General features: G+C 42.9%; 1 protein-coding gene across 1 annotated transcript in view; it reads left to right on the forward strand.

Moving 5' to 3' along the window:
* gabbr2 (gamma-aminobutyric acid (GABA) B receptor, 2) overlaps positions 1–18,014 on the forward strand; it is a 969,806-nt gene that overhangs the window by 818,637 nt on the left and 133,155 nt on the right. The window contains exon 13 of the mRNA XM_041183971.1: positions 3,577–3,699. Coding sequence (XP_041039905.1) covers positions 3,577–3,699 — 123 coding nt within the window. The remainder of the gene's footprint in view (positions 1–3,576; positions 3,700–18,014) is intronic.

Here is an 18,014-nt window from a genome sequence, read left to right on the forward strand (position 1 = left end):
GCAGGAAGTATAAAAAACATGAAACCTCATCCACGGGCGGGATGAGGTTTCATGTTGGGTTTTAAAAATTTTAATAAAGTTTTTTTGGAAATTATGAACATGTCCAAACTCATGTGATATTGTCACATAAGGGGACATGTTAGGGAAATTTTATTTCTCTATTTTGAGCTTTTTCATATTTCGAACACTTAGCATCACGGAGATGAGTGCGCTCTTACGTGCGCATGCGCAAAAGAGCGCACTCTCAATTTTAGGAATCCCCCCTCTCGCACAGGGAACGCGTAGCACTTCTCTATGGACATCATGGTGGGCAGGCCTTAATTGGCCTGCCCACATAAAATGGCGCCTTGCCTCCAATCAGGGGAGCCGATCAGAAGTGTACCCGTACGTGCCTGCCCATCAACTGCCCCCCAACGGGGGGATAATTCAGTCCATGGGTTCAAATCCAACCACGACAGCTGGTGGAATTTGAGTTCAATTAATAAATCTGGAATATAAAATTAGTCTCATTAATAGTGGCCATGAAACTATTATCAATTGTAATAAAAGGAAACCTGCCATCCTTACCTGGTTTGGCCTACATGTGGCTCCAGACCCACAGCAATGTGATTGATTCTTAACTTAACCTCTGAAATGGCCTTTCAAGCCACTCAGTTCAAGGGCAATTAGGGATGGGCAACAAATGCTGGCCTTGCCAGTGATGCCCACATCCTATGTAAAAATAATAAAGGACTTGCATTCTGCTGAAGCAAAGTGCTGTCCATTTTAGTGCAACTGAAATCTTTTGGATCCCCATACCAACAACCGCCCCCCATCCCCGGCCACCCCCTCCCCCCCCACCCCCCCACCCCCACTCCCAACACATACAGAAAAACCAAGCAGCTGGAATGACCTTGCCAATGGATATAGCACTGTTTTGCATAATAATTTTTGAAAATGAGGAGTGGGAGAGGCAAGAGGCTCAGAATGATGCACCATGCCAGCATCTTTGTCAGATCAACATATTGTGATTGAGGTCCCTGTGATAATATGGTTTCTAGTTTTGTTAGATATTATCCTCCCCCATTCAAAATTGCTGGAGTCAACTTTCTCCTTATAAAGTGTACTCTTGACTCTTTTGTCTCACTCTGTGCCTACCTCTCTCATTACTTTCTGTTGGAATCCTTTCAGCCCAACCTACAGCTTCTCCATAGCATTGAGACCACTTTGGTCAAAGTCACTAATAATATTCTTATTACTTTGACCTCAGTTCTTTATCTCTCCTCGTTATCTGGCACCGCTTTGTTTTTCAAATTGGTTGCCTGCATCATACTCCTCCATTGTTTATCCTGTATGATCCATGTCCATTGCCCTCCCCTCCCAGGGTTTCAATCCATTTTGTTTCAATATGGACAGCAAATGTTATGCAAATGGCTCCTCTCTCCAGCTCTGCAGAAGACTTGAGGGTATGCCAAGGTTTCATCCTTGATCCCCTCTTAATCATCATCTGTGTGTTGCATCTTGGTGACATTATCCATAACCATGGGTTCAACAGTCATATTAATGCTGACAGTACTCAGCTTTACCTCCTGATTAAATGGCTGTGATCTTCTGCTAACTCCCTTTTACAGTTACTTGGGACTGTCTCTCAACAATTAAACAGTATGAGATGCTTTGTTACATTAAATACAGTATATAAATACAAGCTATTGAATTCAGTAGATGCAACAGATTCTTCTTTCTTACCGAAAGAAGAAAATATGAAAAGGCATCACTAATAGTCCTATAGTTGTTAGTCAATAATATTGAACAATATATAGTTACTAAGATGCATTAATGTAAAAGACAGCTCAGTCATTTAGCACAATGGATATCAGAAGCTAGGAGCCAAATTTAAAAAAACAACCTCATATATGCTAATCATGGAATTATTTCCTAAGTCATATACTAATTGGCAAAGAGTTTAGCAGATTAGGAATGTGACTGCATGGCTGAAAGATCGGTATGGGAAGGCAGGGTGCCATTCATGGCACACCAACATTAATACTGGCAGAGAGAAGAACAGTACTTCTTCAAGGCAGGCATTCCTGGAAGAGAAGCGGCAATGAATTAAACACTAACATTAAAGCAAAATACTGCGGATGATGGAAATCTGAAATAAAAACAGAAAATGCTGGTAAAACTCAGCAGGTCTGGCAGCATCTGTGGAGAGAGAAACAGAGGTAACATTTCGAATCCATATGACTCTTCTTCAGAGCTAAAGAGAAGTAGAAATGTGTTGGATTTTATACCATTTAACTGGGAGTGGAGAAGGTGGAATAAGACAGAAGGTCAGGGTAGGTGACAGCTAAGAGGACATTGACAAAGATGTAACAGGACGAAAGAGACAAATGGAAATCCTGCCGGGGAGAGCAATAGTACTTCGTTAAGGTAGGCATTCCTGGAAGACAAGTGGCAATGAATTAAACACTAAGATAAAAACAAAAAACTGAGGATGCCATGCAAATCTGAAATAAAAACAGAAAATGCTAAGTTTTCCCAGCATTTTCTGTTCTTATTTCAGAATTCCAGCATCCGCAGTGTTTTGCTTTTATGTTAATACTGGGAGAGGAAGGAGCTGTACTGTTGCGAAAGGCTGTACCTGAACCAGTAATACAAAGGCAAAATATTGCTCGGAAATTCCAGACGGCATGTGCAGAGTTGCACCAGATCTCGTTTCTTCAAATGTAGTGTAAGTTAAGGTTGTAAATTAATAGAATCTGCATCTTTTGCAACGATTTGTTTTTTTTTGTAAATCTGATGCATGGATAGCAACCTGAACCATGCAGTTGGATATGTTAAGTATTCTTCCATTAAGCATTAACTTTTAAGACAAGTGAGGACTTGTATCACTTCCAATAAAAGAAAGAATTTGCATTTAAAAGTGCCTGTCATTACCTCAGGGTGATCCAAAACACTTCACAGTCAACGAAGTACTCTTCAAGCGCAGTCACTAATAGAATTCAGACAAAACACTGAGCCAATTTGCGCACAATGAAGTGCCATTAAAAAGCATAAGATAGATGACCAATTAAACTATTTTAATTATTTTCTTTGTCGGTGGTGATAAGGATCTTTAATGTCCACCTGAAAGGACAGTGCAGCACTTCCTCTGTACTGCACTGGAAGGTCAGCTATGATCACATGTTCCAGTCCTGGAATGGGGGCTCAACATGCCACTGTGATTCCTGCTGGCAGGAGGCAACATACCGTAATAAAGGTGTTTTGTTCAACAGTGTGCAATGCTATATTTATTAGATAATATGCTTATAAAGTCAGATTTGAGTTTGTATGATGTAAGGGCACACTGTGGCAACTGACCTATTGATTCTTACACCTGGAGATTAATATCAGGACAAAGTAAACATCATTCAACAAAATAAGGAAATTACTACCAACAAATCCTAAAATACTGTTAAATGAATCTGGTTACTTAAGGTAATGTTTGAACTTCGAAATGAGCTCAGTTAGTCATCTCAATTTTAACTTCGGAGAAAGTATGTGAAATGGCTTTGTTTGAATGTTGGGAACTTCATAGAGTATTTTCTATCTCATTAGATCATCAAGGACCAGAAACTGCTTATTATTGTCGGTGGGATGCTGCTTATCGATCTCTGCATCCTCATTTGCTGGCAGGTTGTGGATCCACTGAGGAGGACGGTAGAAGACTACCCTTTAGAGGTCAGTTAACAGGGTATAATTGGGAATGCTGAAGTCTGGATTCAAAACTGCTTTCACCTATTTCATTTTAGTTTGTATACTGTTGAGAATTTGAAACACAAGCATAATATAATAGAGGAAAATTAGAAACCACTTTGAAGACAATCTGAAGCAGATGAATTACCTATCAAAAAAATGTACTTAAAATGGTTGGACCATGATTGGATGGCCAGTTTAGGGATGATACAGAATCCATGTTTAAATACTTTAAGAAGCAAAGATTTATATAAAATGAAACCACAAATTAAGATTACAGTGTTTCCATAAATGTGCAAGCTTTAAAGAAAGATTATTTTTAGTTCTGCAACTTCAATTCTGCTCTGTGCAATGCTAGGAATAAATGGATATGCTAGGAATTTGAAGTAAAAAGCCTATTCTCAATGTGCATGCACGTAAGTATGTTATTACTAATCAATCATACATTAAAAATGGGAAGAAATGAGCCATCTTATGAACACAACCAAAATGTTTTTATGTTTAAAGTTGGGTCAATTTATGTAAAGCTGGAAGTTGAGCAGTGGGGACTGAGGCAGCTTCAGTCAATTTTACAAGATTGTCCTCAGCCACACAGATGTATTCTCAGTTGCATGTGGAAGGATGGATGGAAGGTTTTGACATGTGGGAATGTACAGTGTGTAACAAAATTACTTTTTAGAAAAATCCAGAATTTCTTATATTTATAACAAAATGAGGAATGTGAAGGTTGAAAGAGTTGAGCAATATAGATACCTCTTTCAGGCAGAGTTCACATACCAGCCCAATGGTCAGGCAGCTTTAGTCTTGTGATAAAGCACCTCCAGCGGCGAGATTACAGGGAGCTGTAAAATTGGGCACGATGCCATTAGTGCAGTACCAACACCTACTCAACCTCGCCTGCCTCTGCTACAGTTTTATCACAGCAGGGTAGTGTCGGGCAGACCATTCACCTGTGGGCCAATTGAGGCCCTTTAAGTGGCCAATTAATGAGCACTTAAGGCTGCCTTCTGTTGCCGCTGAAATTTTACCTATGGCAGGAGAGGCCCATACCTACCAAACTGCCAGATAAAACCTGGCAAGCCTAGATGCCAGGCTGTGGGGAGGACTGCATCCTTGCTGGGCACCACATGCCCATCGGAGACCCCCCAAGGTGTAACCTCTCTCCCTCTCCTTTCCTAACATGTCCCTTACCCCCATCATCCCCTCACTGGGGCTGCCTGCATGATTCCAGAAAGACCTCAGACTAACCTTACTACCCAGCTGCAGTGCTGAATGCCTTCCTCTGAAGTCTCGGCAGTAGCCACTGCTCCCGGTGGAGCTGCTGGGACACGAGAGCTCCAATTGGCCAGCAACTCTCAGAGGCGGACTTCATCTTGGCAAGGAGCAGATACCTCACCTCAAACCAGTTATAGGGCTGTCAGCCATTTAATGGCTGTGGGGCAAGCCAGCCAAGTGGGGATGGGCTTGTCCCTGTCCTTTATACAAGGGGGCATAGCTACTGACCCAGCGTAAAATTCAGTCTAGAGAGTCCTAGTTGACATATCGCTTTGACGAGACTTAATAATTGACTATAATTAGAGCATATAATAGCAGTATATCCTACTGTTTCAGGGACCCACAAATATCAAGCTATTCCACACTGGAGTATGCACTAAATCACAGAACTGTGGCTTCAGACATGACTCTGCTCTAAAAGTCCCCACATGTGGGCAGATATCAGAAATAATGTTTAATTAAAAATTGTTATAAAATTAAGGTTTGAAAAATATATGGTATTGTTTTTTAAAGACAGAAGGTTTGTTTCTGTTAGACAGTTTATCATTCAGTTTTTTTCTTATTTTTGTTTTCACCAATAAAATTAAGAATTTGTTGATAACCTCTGTTTCTCCTGAGTTTCTCCCATTGGTTTAATTGCAGTTTTGCAATAACATAGCTTAAATGTTGTTGAGTTAAAAGAAACTAGAGTTAATAGTTATGCTTATAATATCAGCCTCATGAATATGAAAAGTCAGTGATTTTTACATTTAATATCATTGCTTCAATATGTGGTTGTGATAGCATAGGCCAGGATTTTACATTGGCTCGGCACCGCCATTTCATGTGGGTGGGCCAATTAAGGCCCGCCCAGCATGGAACACACGTAGTAGAGCTGAGCGCTACCTGTGCGGGCTGGGGGAGGTGGGAGAGTCGGGTCCAGCGCTCGTTCCATTTATTTATTTTTTTTATAAGTACTTCATCTCCCTGAGGCAGCTCCATGCCTCAGGGAGATTGAAGTGCTTTTCAAAAAAATAAATGAAAACATTAAAAATTTAATCAAACATGTCCCCTCATGGGACAAATTTTTATTTTTCAAAGAACCTTTTTATTTAATTTGTAAAAGCTTTAGGAAACCTCATCCTGCTCATGGGTAAGCTTTCCTAAAAAACGTAAAGGCCACTTGGCCTTTTCACCTGCCCACCAGCTGTAAGGTTCGACGGGCAGCATAAAAATTAGGGTTAATTAGCTAGTTAATGGCCTTCATCGGCCTTTCAATTATTGGCGGGCGCACAGCTGACTCCAGCACGTGTCCGCTGACCGAAATATCGCAAGACAGCGCGATGATGTCGGGGTGCATGCCCAACGTCATTTTTTCATCACGGGCCCACCCTCGCATGCTGAATGTAAAATTCTGCCTATAATGCTTATATTCCTGGACTCGTAATCCAGAGGCCTGGATTAATAATACCTGGACAGGCATTTAGGTAATTTCAGTTCAGTTAATTAAATATGGAATGAAAAGCTAATAAGAAATCATGGATGATAATGATGACACTATTTGATTGTCATCAAAAACTCAATGGTTCACTAGTGTCCTTTAAGGAACGAAATCTGCAATCCTTACCTGGTCTGTTCTATATGCAATTCCAGACCCACAGCAATGTGGTTAACCCTTAACTTCCCTCTGAAATGAGAAGTCATTCAATTGTATTAAACTACTATGAAAAGCTATAATAAGAATAAATCAGGACCAATGTCAACATCAGCATTGTAAATGACAAAGGCACACCCAGCCCACTGAACCATCAAAGTCCTCCTCAGTAACATCTGGGAATTTCTGCTAGAATTGGTGGAGCTATCCCACAGTCTAATCAAATAACACCCTGACAAAATCACACTCACAAATTTATACATTTAAGCCAATGTCCTGGATTCCTTTATTACCATCTTTTGGTATAGACTCATAGCAGAATTTTACAGCAGTGGGATTTTACATTCCCGCTGCAGTCAATGGGGTTTATTATGTCTCACCACATTTTATGGCCCTGTCCCCATTGAAATGGGGCCGTAAAATTTTGCCCATAGACTCATAGATGTTTACAGCACAGAAGGAGGCCATTGTGTCCGCACCAGTCAACAAAGATCTGACTGCACTAATCCCATTTTCCAGCATTTGGCCTATAGCCCTGGAGGCTATGACAACACAACCAAATATCTAAATACTTCTTAAATGTTATGACAGTTTCTGACTCAACCACCCATTCAAGCAGTGAGTTCCAGAGTCCCACGACCCTCTGGGTGAAAATAATTTCTCCTCAACTCCCCTGTTATCGTTCTACCTCTTACTTATATCTATGCCCCCTGGTTATTGACCTGTCTCCTAATGGAAAACATGCCTTCCCATCCACCTATCTATGCCCCTCATAATCTAATACACCTCTATCAGGCCCTCTCTCAACCTTCATTGCTCCAAGGAAAACAGCCCCAGCCTATCCAACCTTTCCTCATAGGTCAGACCCACCAGCCCAGACAGCATCCGGGTAAACCTCCTCTGCACCCTCTCCAGTGCAATCACATCCTTCCTATAATGTGATGACCAGAACTGCAAGCAGTACTCCAGTTGTGGCCTAGCCAGCGTTTTATACAGTTCCAGCATAACCTCCCTGCTCTTGTATTCTATGCCTCGGCTAAAAAAGGCAAGCATCCCATATGCCTTCTTAACCACCTTATCTACTTGCCCTGCTACCATTAGGGATCTGTGGATATGCACACCAAGGTCCCTCTGATCTTCAGTACTTTGCAGGGTCCTATCAAATGCATTACCCTTATCAACACTCCCGGTCACCTTCTCAAAAAATTCAAATTTGTTAAACATGACTTTAGTAGTATGTTCTGTCCTACTGGCAGGACAGGCCTACCAGAGGTGGATGTAGTGTTATACAGTCAGCAGGGTGTGATCCTGGAAATTCTCAAAATTGAATCTGATTCCGTGACATCAAATCAAATATTGGCAAGAAAACCTTTTGCTGATTACTAGCTGCCCCACTACCTCAGCTAATGAATCAGTACACATTCATGTTGAACACCACTCGGAAGATGCACTGAGGGCGGCAATGAATGTACTCTGAGTGGAGGACATCAATATCCATCACCAAGAATGACATGGTAGTACCACTACTGATCAAGCTAGCTGACTCCTGAAGGACATATCTTCCATATTGGGCCTGCAGCAGGTGTAAGCGAACCAACACAAAAGAAATCCTTACCTGACCTCATCCTCACAATCTATCTATCATGGATGCATCTGTCCATGACGTTATTGGTAGGAATGATCACCACATTGACCTTGTGGAGACCAAGTCCCATTTTCAAACTGAGGGCAGTCTCCATCATGTTATGTGGCAGTACCACTGTGCTAAATGGACAGATTCAGAACAGATCTAGAAGCTTAAACTGGGCATCCATAAAGTGCTGTGGGCTATTAGCAGCAATAAAATTATAATCCACATAACATGTGCTGTGTCCATCATTTTACCATTTCCATCAAGCCAGGGAATCAGCTCAATCCCAGTTCAATTAGGGATATAGAAGAGCATGCCAGGAGCAGCATCATACATATGTAAAAATGAGGTGTCAATCTCATGAAGCTACAATACAAGACTATATGCATGCTAAGTAATGGAAATGGTATGCTACTGACAGAGCTAAGTGATCCCACAACCAAATGATCAAATCAAAGCCCTGCAGTCCTATCACATCCACTCATAAACGGTGGTGGACAACTAAACAAATAACAGGAAGAGGAGGCTCCACCAATATCCCCATCCTCAATGATGGGGGAGCTCAGCACACCTGTGCAAAAGACAAGGCTGAAGCATTTGCAACCATCTTCAGCCAAAAGTGTTGAGTGGATAGTCTATTTTGGCCTCCTCCTTCCTAATATCAAAGATGCCAGCCTAGAGGCAATTTGATTTATCCCACATGATATAAAGAAATGGCTGTAGGACTCCAGAATTAGCTGCGCTTCTAGCCAAGCTGTTCCAATACAGCAGCATCACCTCATCTAGCTGACAAGTTGAAAAAATGCCCAGGTATGTCCTGGCCACAAAAAAAGGTCACATCCAACGTGGCCAAATAACGCCCTATGGAAGGTGTTATCAAGCAACGCTCACTCAGCAAGAACCTGCTCAGCAATGCTCAGTTTGGGTTCCACCAGCACCAATTGGTCCAGACATCACTTCAGCCTTAGTTCAAGTATGGACTAGGGGTAAGGTGAGAGTCATTGTCCTTGTCATCAAGGCAATATTTGACTGATTGTGGCAACTCAGAGCCCTAGTAAAATTGAAGTCAATGAGAATCAAAGAGAAATCTCAACACTGGCTGGAGTCATGCCCAGCACAAAGGAAGATGGTTGTGGTTGTTGGAAGCCAATCCTCTCAGTCCCAGGACACCACTGCAGGAGCTGCTCAAAGCAGTAGCCTAAACCCAACCATTTTTAGCTGCTTTGTCAGTGACTCCCACACATCATAAGGTCAGAATATAAGAATATAGGAACATAAAAAATAGGAGCAGGAGTAGATTATTTAGCCCCTCAAGCATGCTCAATGAGATTATGGCTGATCTTTTACCTTAGTTACACTTCTCCACACTATCCCCAAATCCCTTGATTTCCTTAGCATCTAAAAATTCCTGATCGCTGTTTTGAATGTAATCAACAACTGGGCATCCACAGCCCTCTGGAGTAAAGAATTCCAAAGATCCATAACCCTTCGAATGAAGAAATTTCTCCTGAACTAAGTCTGAAAATATTGACCCCCTTATTCTGAGACTGTTACTCCTAGTCAAGGGGCAGAAACTTTCGTTTGCTGGGCAGGAAGCCAACCGTCACTTGCGATCAAGGTTGGAAGGCGATATCATACTGTTGGGCCAATTAAGGCCAGCCCATTGTGAAACATGAGTGGCAGCGCTCAGTACTGCCTATGCGGGCGGGAGCTGTCTCAGGGAGATGAAACATTTCCAAAAGATATAAAGAAATAAATAATGTTATTAACTGAATTTTAAATTTTTTGTTTTATTTTTATTTGCTTTAGGAAACCTCATCCCACCTGTGGATGAGGTTTCCTAAAAAGTGCAAAGGCCCTTGGCCTTTTCGCCTGCCCCCCAAACATAAGGTTGGACGGGCAGCGAAAAATTTAATTCAATAACCTTGTTAGTGGCCTTAACAGGCTCGCCCGACGTCAACGCGCGTCATTTTACACTCGAGTGGGTCAGGTGCGCACCAAGGAAAACATCTTCCTAACATCTGACCTTTCAAGTCCCTTAAGAATTTTATTTGTTTCAATGGGATCACTTCTCATTCTTCTAAACTCTAGGGAAGAAAGGCCTAATGTACTCCTCAAAAAACTATCCTCTCATTGCAGAAATCAGTCTAGTGATCACTCATTGCATTCCCTCAAAGGCATGTAATTTCATCCTTAGACCAAAACTATACACAGTACTCTAGGAGTTGTCTCACCAGGGCTCTATTGTTGTGACACAGCAATTCGTAAAGACTGAGTTGTTTAGATCCCAGAGGGAAACTTGAGCAACTGTCATAACCTATATTTTCAATTGGTATATTTGAGATGCAGCTCTGAATTCAGGAATAAGACCACCAAGCCGCGAGGTTTTTTTATATAAAACAAAATCAAACATTTATTAATTTAACAACAAATTAAACACATACACGTGTCTACAAATTACTACAATTATAACTTTTAATTAAATCTCCAAATGAATCACTCCCAGGTAAATCTTCAAGGCAACAGTAACCCATAGACTTTAAACAGCCACCAAACAAACCACATTTGACCTTATGAATTCAAAATGAATTTCTTCTCAATTTGTTTCCTTTGCAGACACAGTTGTCGGCTTACAGGCTGGTTAGATCCTAAATACCTCTAATGTGCACACAAACTCCTTTTTGTTTATACCTAGTTTCCCCTTTGAATATAAATTTTCCATTGTATTATTTGGCTTTTAATGTCACATTTTCTAACAATAACATTTTCATTGCACTAATTTTATTAGTAACATAAACACATTGCTTGGCGTCTTCCAGCTGGGTGCGAGATTTTACCCAACCTTTTGAATGGTTTATTCAACAAATGCAAATTTACACTTTGCCTTCTCCTCCTTATATTTATCTAATTGCCATCTCAAAACTACTATACATTAAAGCACCCAGACTAGCTGGCTTTAATCCAATTAAGCCACACACAGACACACACATAGGCACACACATAGATACAGATACAATTACAATTTAAAAATAATTTCCAATAACATTATAGTCATTAATATCTCTTCATGACACCTATACAATTTCTTCACTTTTAAACTCTAGTCCCTTTGTAATAGCAGTTCATATACTATTTGTTTTCGCAATTGTTTGCTGTACCTGCATGTTAACTTTCTGTGATTCGTGTACCACCATGTCCCTCTGAATACCAACATTTTCCCCTGACATTTAAAAAATATTCTGCTTTTCCATTTTTCTTACTAAAGTGAATAATTTCATATTTCTCCACGTTATGGGCAGAATTTAATGCAATGCTGGAATGCGAACCATGGCAGAGTAGGAGGGAAGGGTTGGGGGGATGGGCCATAGAATTGTGTGGGAGACCATGTATCAGAGGCCCAATGCCAGGGACTCTGTGCCGAATTATACAGGTGGTAGGAAGGCAGTGAGCTGCCAACACCACCTGGAAGAGCAGGAAGGTGATCAAGATTGTTAGAAAAGTCATTAACTCAAATTAACAAACCTCTGACTGATATTAAATGTTGCCTTCCAAATTTAATGTGCAGTGCACAGGGATCACCGGCTGTCAGATCTCCGACCAGTCAAAGCTGGCAGTATCTGGGTGAGGCCTCACACTCGGTGGTGGGGGGGCGGTGGGGGAGGTCAGCTATTGTGGACCTGCCTTCCATTGAAGTGGACACTTCCACCAAAAACGGAGAGAAAGCCAGAGAACCTGTAAAGGAGAAGAGTTGAGGGATAAGTGTGCTCCGAAGTCACCTGAACTACCTGAAGATGTTGGAGTGTCAGCGCCTGTCAAGGGAGCCCGTCACCGACCTTTATGCGATACTGCAGGACGACCCGTGACTGATGGGACAGGATGAACATCCACTGCCAGTGATGCTGAAAATACACTGTAGCACTGAATTTCTACACCACTCAATCCTTCCAAGGATCCACCAGAGACATGTGCAGGATATTCCAGGCAGCTACACACCACTGCATTAGGGAAGTGTAGTAACTGAAGGTATAGCCTCTCCTGCTGTCTATTAGAGGGTCACGTAATGTTCTGGGAAGGTCAGGCCAATGAACCCTAAGCACGGGCAATCCAGAGGGGGAGTGGGGGTGGGGGTGGGGCTTCCTGACAAGAGTCCAGATCAAGCACATAGTACCTGAAAAGTTCTCTGTAATAAGGTTTATGTTTCTTGTTGAAACCTGTCCACTTCGCAGAGTCATTACATTTGACGATAAGGGTAAAATAGCTCTGCCGCTGCACCTCACCTTGTTACCACAAGTACGTTGAATCTTAAAAAAAAGAAAAGATACTCACCAGTCATGCCACTCTTCGGTGGAATCGATCCTTATGATGGCGACTATGGAAGACTGGAGCCAGTATGTAGAGCTCCTCAGATTTTATTTTGTTGCAAACAAAATTACCATGGAGGAAAAGCAGAAAGCCATCTTTTTGAGTGCATGTGGCAGTAAGATAGACAATCCCATTGGCAACCTGATGGTCCCAAGCACGTCCAATTCTAAGTCCTATAATGAATTAGTGGGCCTCGTGAAAATGCATGTCCAGCCGAAGCAATCTGTAATAATGCAGCGTTTAAAATTGAATTCCAGAGTTAGGGTCTCGGGAGAGTCCAGTACAACCTATGTAGCGAACTTAAGCAGTTGACAGAACACTGCAACTTCAGGAACATATTAAATGATATGCTGCGGGACCGATTGGTTTGTGGAGTTCAGGATGACGCCATACAGCGCCTTTTACTTACCGAGATTGATATCGACTTTAAGAGCACTCTAGAAACCTCCCTCACCATAGAAAGTGCTGTGAGAGACTTGCAGGCTTTACAACAGATACAACACGGCACCAATCTTCATGTGGGGCAGGAACCTATCGCCAAGCGTGGCATGAAAACCAGGCCCACAGCATCGAAGCAAGGTGCAATGTCTTCTGTTAGGAACATGAAAAGGCCTAGTAGGAACACTTCAACAGCAACTCCGATGTTGAGTTGTTATAGATGTGGAGGTGACCACGGACTGGACACCTGTAAATTCAAGGAGGCAGAATGCCATTACTGCCATATGTTATTGAGAAGCCATTAATAATGGAGGTGGATACAAGTGCCTCAAATACAGTGGTGGGAAAGCACACTTTCAAGTACCTAATGAAGGTAGGCAGCCAATAAACCTGGAGTGGACAACTGCTAAATTAAAGAAATACACTGGAGAATCTATTCAGGTAAAGGGCATTGCCACAGTATCAGTGTCTTACAGACAGCCCAGCTGCCTGTGATAATAGTGAAAGGAGAAGGACTTTCAGTTCTAACGTGTGTAGTCTTTCAGACTGAGACTGGTTACAGAATATTGAGCTTGACTGGCCAGGGATATTTCACCTGAAAACAGGAGTTCCTGAACTGCTAAGGAAATATGACATGGCATTTCAGGATGAGTTAGGGAAGTTAAAAGGCGTGTAGGCCAAGATATATGTGGATCCTCAAGCGACACCACATTTCTTTAAGTCCAGACCTGTGCCTTATGCGTTGAAGGAGAAGGTAGATGTAGAACTGTGCTGATTAGAAAAACTGGGCATCAGCCAACCTGACCAATCCTGGGAATTGGCAGTGCCCATAGTTCCGGTGGTTAAGCCTGACCAAACCATATGCATTTGTAGAGACTATAAATTGACTGTAAATAAGGCAGCAAAACTTGACAAGTACCCCATTCCAAGAATAGATGACTTATATGCAAAGCTGGCCAGAGACAAGTCCTATACAAAGTTGGATATGAGCCGTTCTTACCCACAATTAGAACTGAATAGCACGTCGAGAGGATACGTGACTATTAACATGCTCAAGGTTCTTTATCAGTACACTCACCTACCCTTTGGAGTATCGTCTGCATGCACTATGTTCCAGAGAACAATGGAGAGTCTTTTGCAAGAACTTCCCCGAATGGTAATAAACCTCGATGACGTTCTGATCACTGGGTCAACAGAGACCAACCTGGAGGAGGTGCTAAGAAGGTTCATGGAAGCCAGCACGTGGTTAAAGAAGGAAATATATACATTGCAAGCACCAGAAGTTACTTACGTGGGTCACAGGGTGGTTGCCATGGGTTTACATCCCGTAGAAGAGAAAGTTCAGGCAATAAAATATGCACCCTCAACATCCAATGTAACCGGACTCAAGTCCTTCCTGGGTATGATCAAATACTGCAGCCACTTCTTGCCTAACAGCAGGCATCACATCCTTGAACGGCCTGCCATACACCATGTCTCATCAGACGTAATGCTTATTAGTGTCCATCACCCAGCTTCTCTAAGCCCAGTGCCCTGTACATGGAGATGGTCACACTCTGCCTTCACCCCTACAAGCTAGTAAAAGAGGGTTGTCAGACTCATGTGCCAGCCCAAAGACACTGAATAAGGAACACAGGAATAAATGCACCAGCACAACTTAAACAAAAAGACCAATAAGTAACATCAAAAAGGTACCCAGGCTTCCCTAATGCATCCAGTTGTCTTTCCATTGTACTTCTGAGTGATTTGATGAGGTGTAGCCTTGGCATCTGCAACTGAGATGGAGGTAGGCTGCTGATTGTGTTGCCCCATAGCCTGAGATGACCTTGGCAGCCCTCCTCTGGTTTCCAAAGGCCCAGAGGGCCCCGGCATACCGAGAAGAACTTTCACCGGCTCAGAAGCCTCCCCTGTGACAGATTTCACTGGCGGCGGTCAGGCCACTGGCAGAGGTGCTGAGAAGCGCCTTGACAGAAGTGGCCAGATATGGCAGCTGCCACTCCTCCTCCCTCTTGGTGTACTATGGCACATCCCTGACTCCTGGAGATGAAGGGGCAGGTGGAGGGGATTCCAGGCACCTTGTTCCCCCCACCTTCCCACCTTGCCTGATCATGGATGCCTAGAGCTCATGGCAAAAGCAATGAAATGCAGGTCTGCATGCACACCTGGCAGCCACTAAGTGGTCTGCTGGATCTTGCTCCCCATGATGTTTGCCAGCTTCTCCATGGAGGAAGGCAGGTGCGCAACACCTGAAACATAGCAGAACTCGTGGCCTGGATAGACTTCTCCATTATCCGTGCATGGCTGAGCCAAAGCCCTCTGTCAGCTCCGCCTAATGTTCCCCTCTTCTTTGTTGCAACTCCAGCAGATTCAGTGTGATTGATACCAGAGGCCCGGCATCAGCCTGGGGCTCAGCATGAGCCTTTCTGCCAACACTGTAGGGTCTGCGGCTGTCACAGCCGCCTCAGTTGCCCCTGCATATCTGTGATCTGCACACCAGCTTGTGAACCCGAGCTGAGTCGGGAACCCATAGCCAGTGACATGAGAGTATCTGCGTCAGTGGAGGGTGAAGGGAAATGATGTGGCACTGCACCCTCTAATGCTTGGATGTACTCCTCCTCAGAGGTGGATTGCAGGGACACTTTAGCGGTAGCATCAAGTCCCTCCACAAGGTGGGGATACCTTATGGGTGAACACTAACTTTTTGGGCACAAGCCTTTCAATTATCCTCTCCCACCCATGAATGCCAGAGGTGGACACCAGCTTCTATGCCTCCTCACTGTTATCGCCCATCTCTCTGATCTCTCCACCAGTGATGGCCCAGCCTCGCTGCTCTCCAGCCAGGTCAAGAGCTTCCTCCTCAGCAGATATCAGGGTTTGTATGTCAAGCATACCGTCCTTACCCTCTCTTTTGTGTTGTGGGCCCTTTTCCACTGCAGCCAGAAGGGAAAAAGAGGTTACAGACTATGATCAACTAGCCCCCTCCTGGGCTGGCATCCTCAGGCACATGATTTGTCCTCCCAAATGTTTAATTCACACATCTGTTTTCATTTGTTTTGGAGAATGCTGGCACCAAGAAGCAGATGTCTGGCACCTGAACGCAGTGGTTGCTGGGTCATACTATTTTTCACCTGCCTAGCTGATCCCTCCCCACATAGTGACCCATTGTGTGTTGCCCACCTGGCATCCACAGGGTGCACATCATACATTCAGACTCACCCAGGCAATGCAGAGGAAGTCCAGCTTCCTTGGTCAGGCAGGATGCACTCTTCTGGCCATCTGTTGGGAACAAGACCTCCTCTGTTCCTGTGCAGCCTGGAGGAGAATCTGCAGGGAGACATTGCTCAATTGTGGGGCCACCCATGTCTGCCCTGCAACATATCCCTGGTGACAGCCTCCTGTTCCACTTCCTGGACTGAAAGTTGCAGATGCTAGGGATGAAGGATGTAGGTGTGGATGATGAGGGATTATGTCTTGCTGATGAAAGCCTTCTGTCTTTCTGCTGAATGCTTTCCATCTTCCAGGTAAAGGCTGGTGGTCTGTGCCATATGGTGGGCAGGCACAACAAAGCTTTCCAACACTGCAGGCAAGTGTGGCTGCCCTTTAAAAATGGTGCAGTTCCTGTGCTCCTATCACTGTCGTTGGGATCACAACCTTCCTCCGCACCCCTGACACTTGATTCTCCAAGTTCCATGCTTCTACCTTGTTAATTGGCCGACTGCCATATAATTGGGTTTGGCCAGCTGCCACCCCAAATGGCAATGCCACCCACTGCCAGGTCTGCCACCAGGATCCACAATGCTGACATTAAATTCTGCCCTGTATCACATCATAGCTTACTTTCCTACCTAGCTTTGTATTGCCAGCAAATTTGGATACATGGGAAAATCAAGCCCCTGTCACAGAGTTATGAAGTCACAAAGTCTGTGAATTGTGGCAGAGGCAGGCTCACATGAAAGCATTTGAGAAATTGATCCACAAAAGTGATAAAGGATTTTATCAAATTTGGAATGAAATACAACCCTAAGTGAGTAATTCTCAAGAGCAGAAGTGGGTGGTTTTGGCAATGGCCTGGATGTGAGGTTTAAAGCACTGTTCACTGTAACAGAATAAATAATGATACACAATAATGCCTAGCAGCACATAATACATGAATATGTACTTATAAGATAGGTCTAACAGTGGTGACTCTCCAGGGTTTGGCGGCTGTTCAACAGTAGTTATGGCAAATGAGCAAATGTAAAATAATATTCAGACACAATAAAAATGAGAATAATGACACATATCAATGGAAAATAATGTAATAATAATGTGCAAATGCATAATAAAACCCTATTTATATTATTGGAAATTAATTTTATTACGACATGGAAATCAGGAGTTTTTACTGGACTAAACTGGAAAACACCAGACTAATAACAGTTGCACTTGAAAATTTAAAACAATGAGTTGTAAAATCTCTGTATCAATTCATTAAAAAAATCCCAGGATTATAACTATAACAACAATTTGCACTTTTATAACACCTTTAATGCAGTAAAATATACCAAGGCACCTGCATTATAGATTATAATAAACTGCATGAAATGCAACATATAGACAGGGCATCACAAGTGCATCACAAATCTGAAAGCACATGATAGGGAGAAATTGGTTCTTCTTGTGTCTGTTTGCCGGTCAGAAAACAGGTAAAAAAGAGTCAGTTTCAGGATACCATCCCCCAAGAGTGCCTGAGCTAAATCTGACCCCCTATTGAGCTGGACAATATTATTCCCCCTGTTAAATCAATGATAACAGGTACCAAGCCCCATTGATATGTAATCAAGGCCCTCAGACCTCTTTAGGGATCACTTCTTTTTTAACAATCCTGCTCTACTCTGTTTTTTTTGAATCATAATGCAGCCTACCCAATGATCCATAAAGGAGGCTTCCACCAAATTTATCTTTTATATCAAATGTGAGGCA

The sequence above is a fragment of the Carcharodon carcharias genome, chromosome 3 (assembly GCF_017639515.1).
Source record: "Carcharodon carcharias isolate sCarCar2 chromosome 3, sCarCar2.pri, whole genome shotgun sequence".
Classification (NCBI taxonomy): Eukaryota; Metazoa; Chordata; class Chondrichthyes; order Lamniformes; family Lamnidae; genus Carcharodon; species Carcharodon carcharias.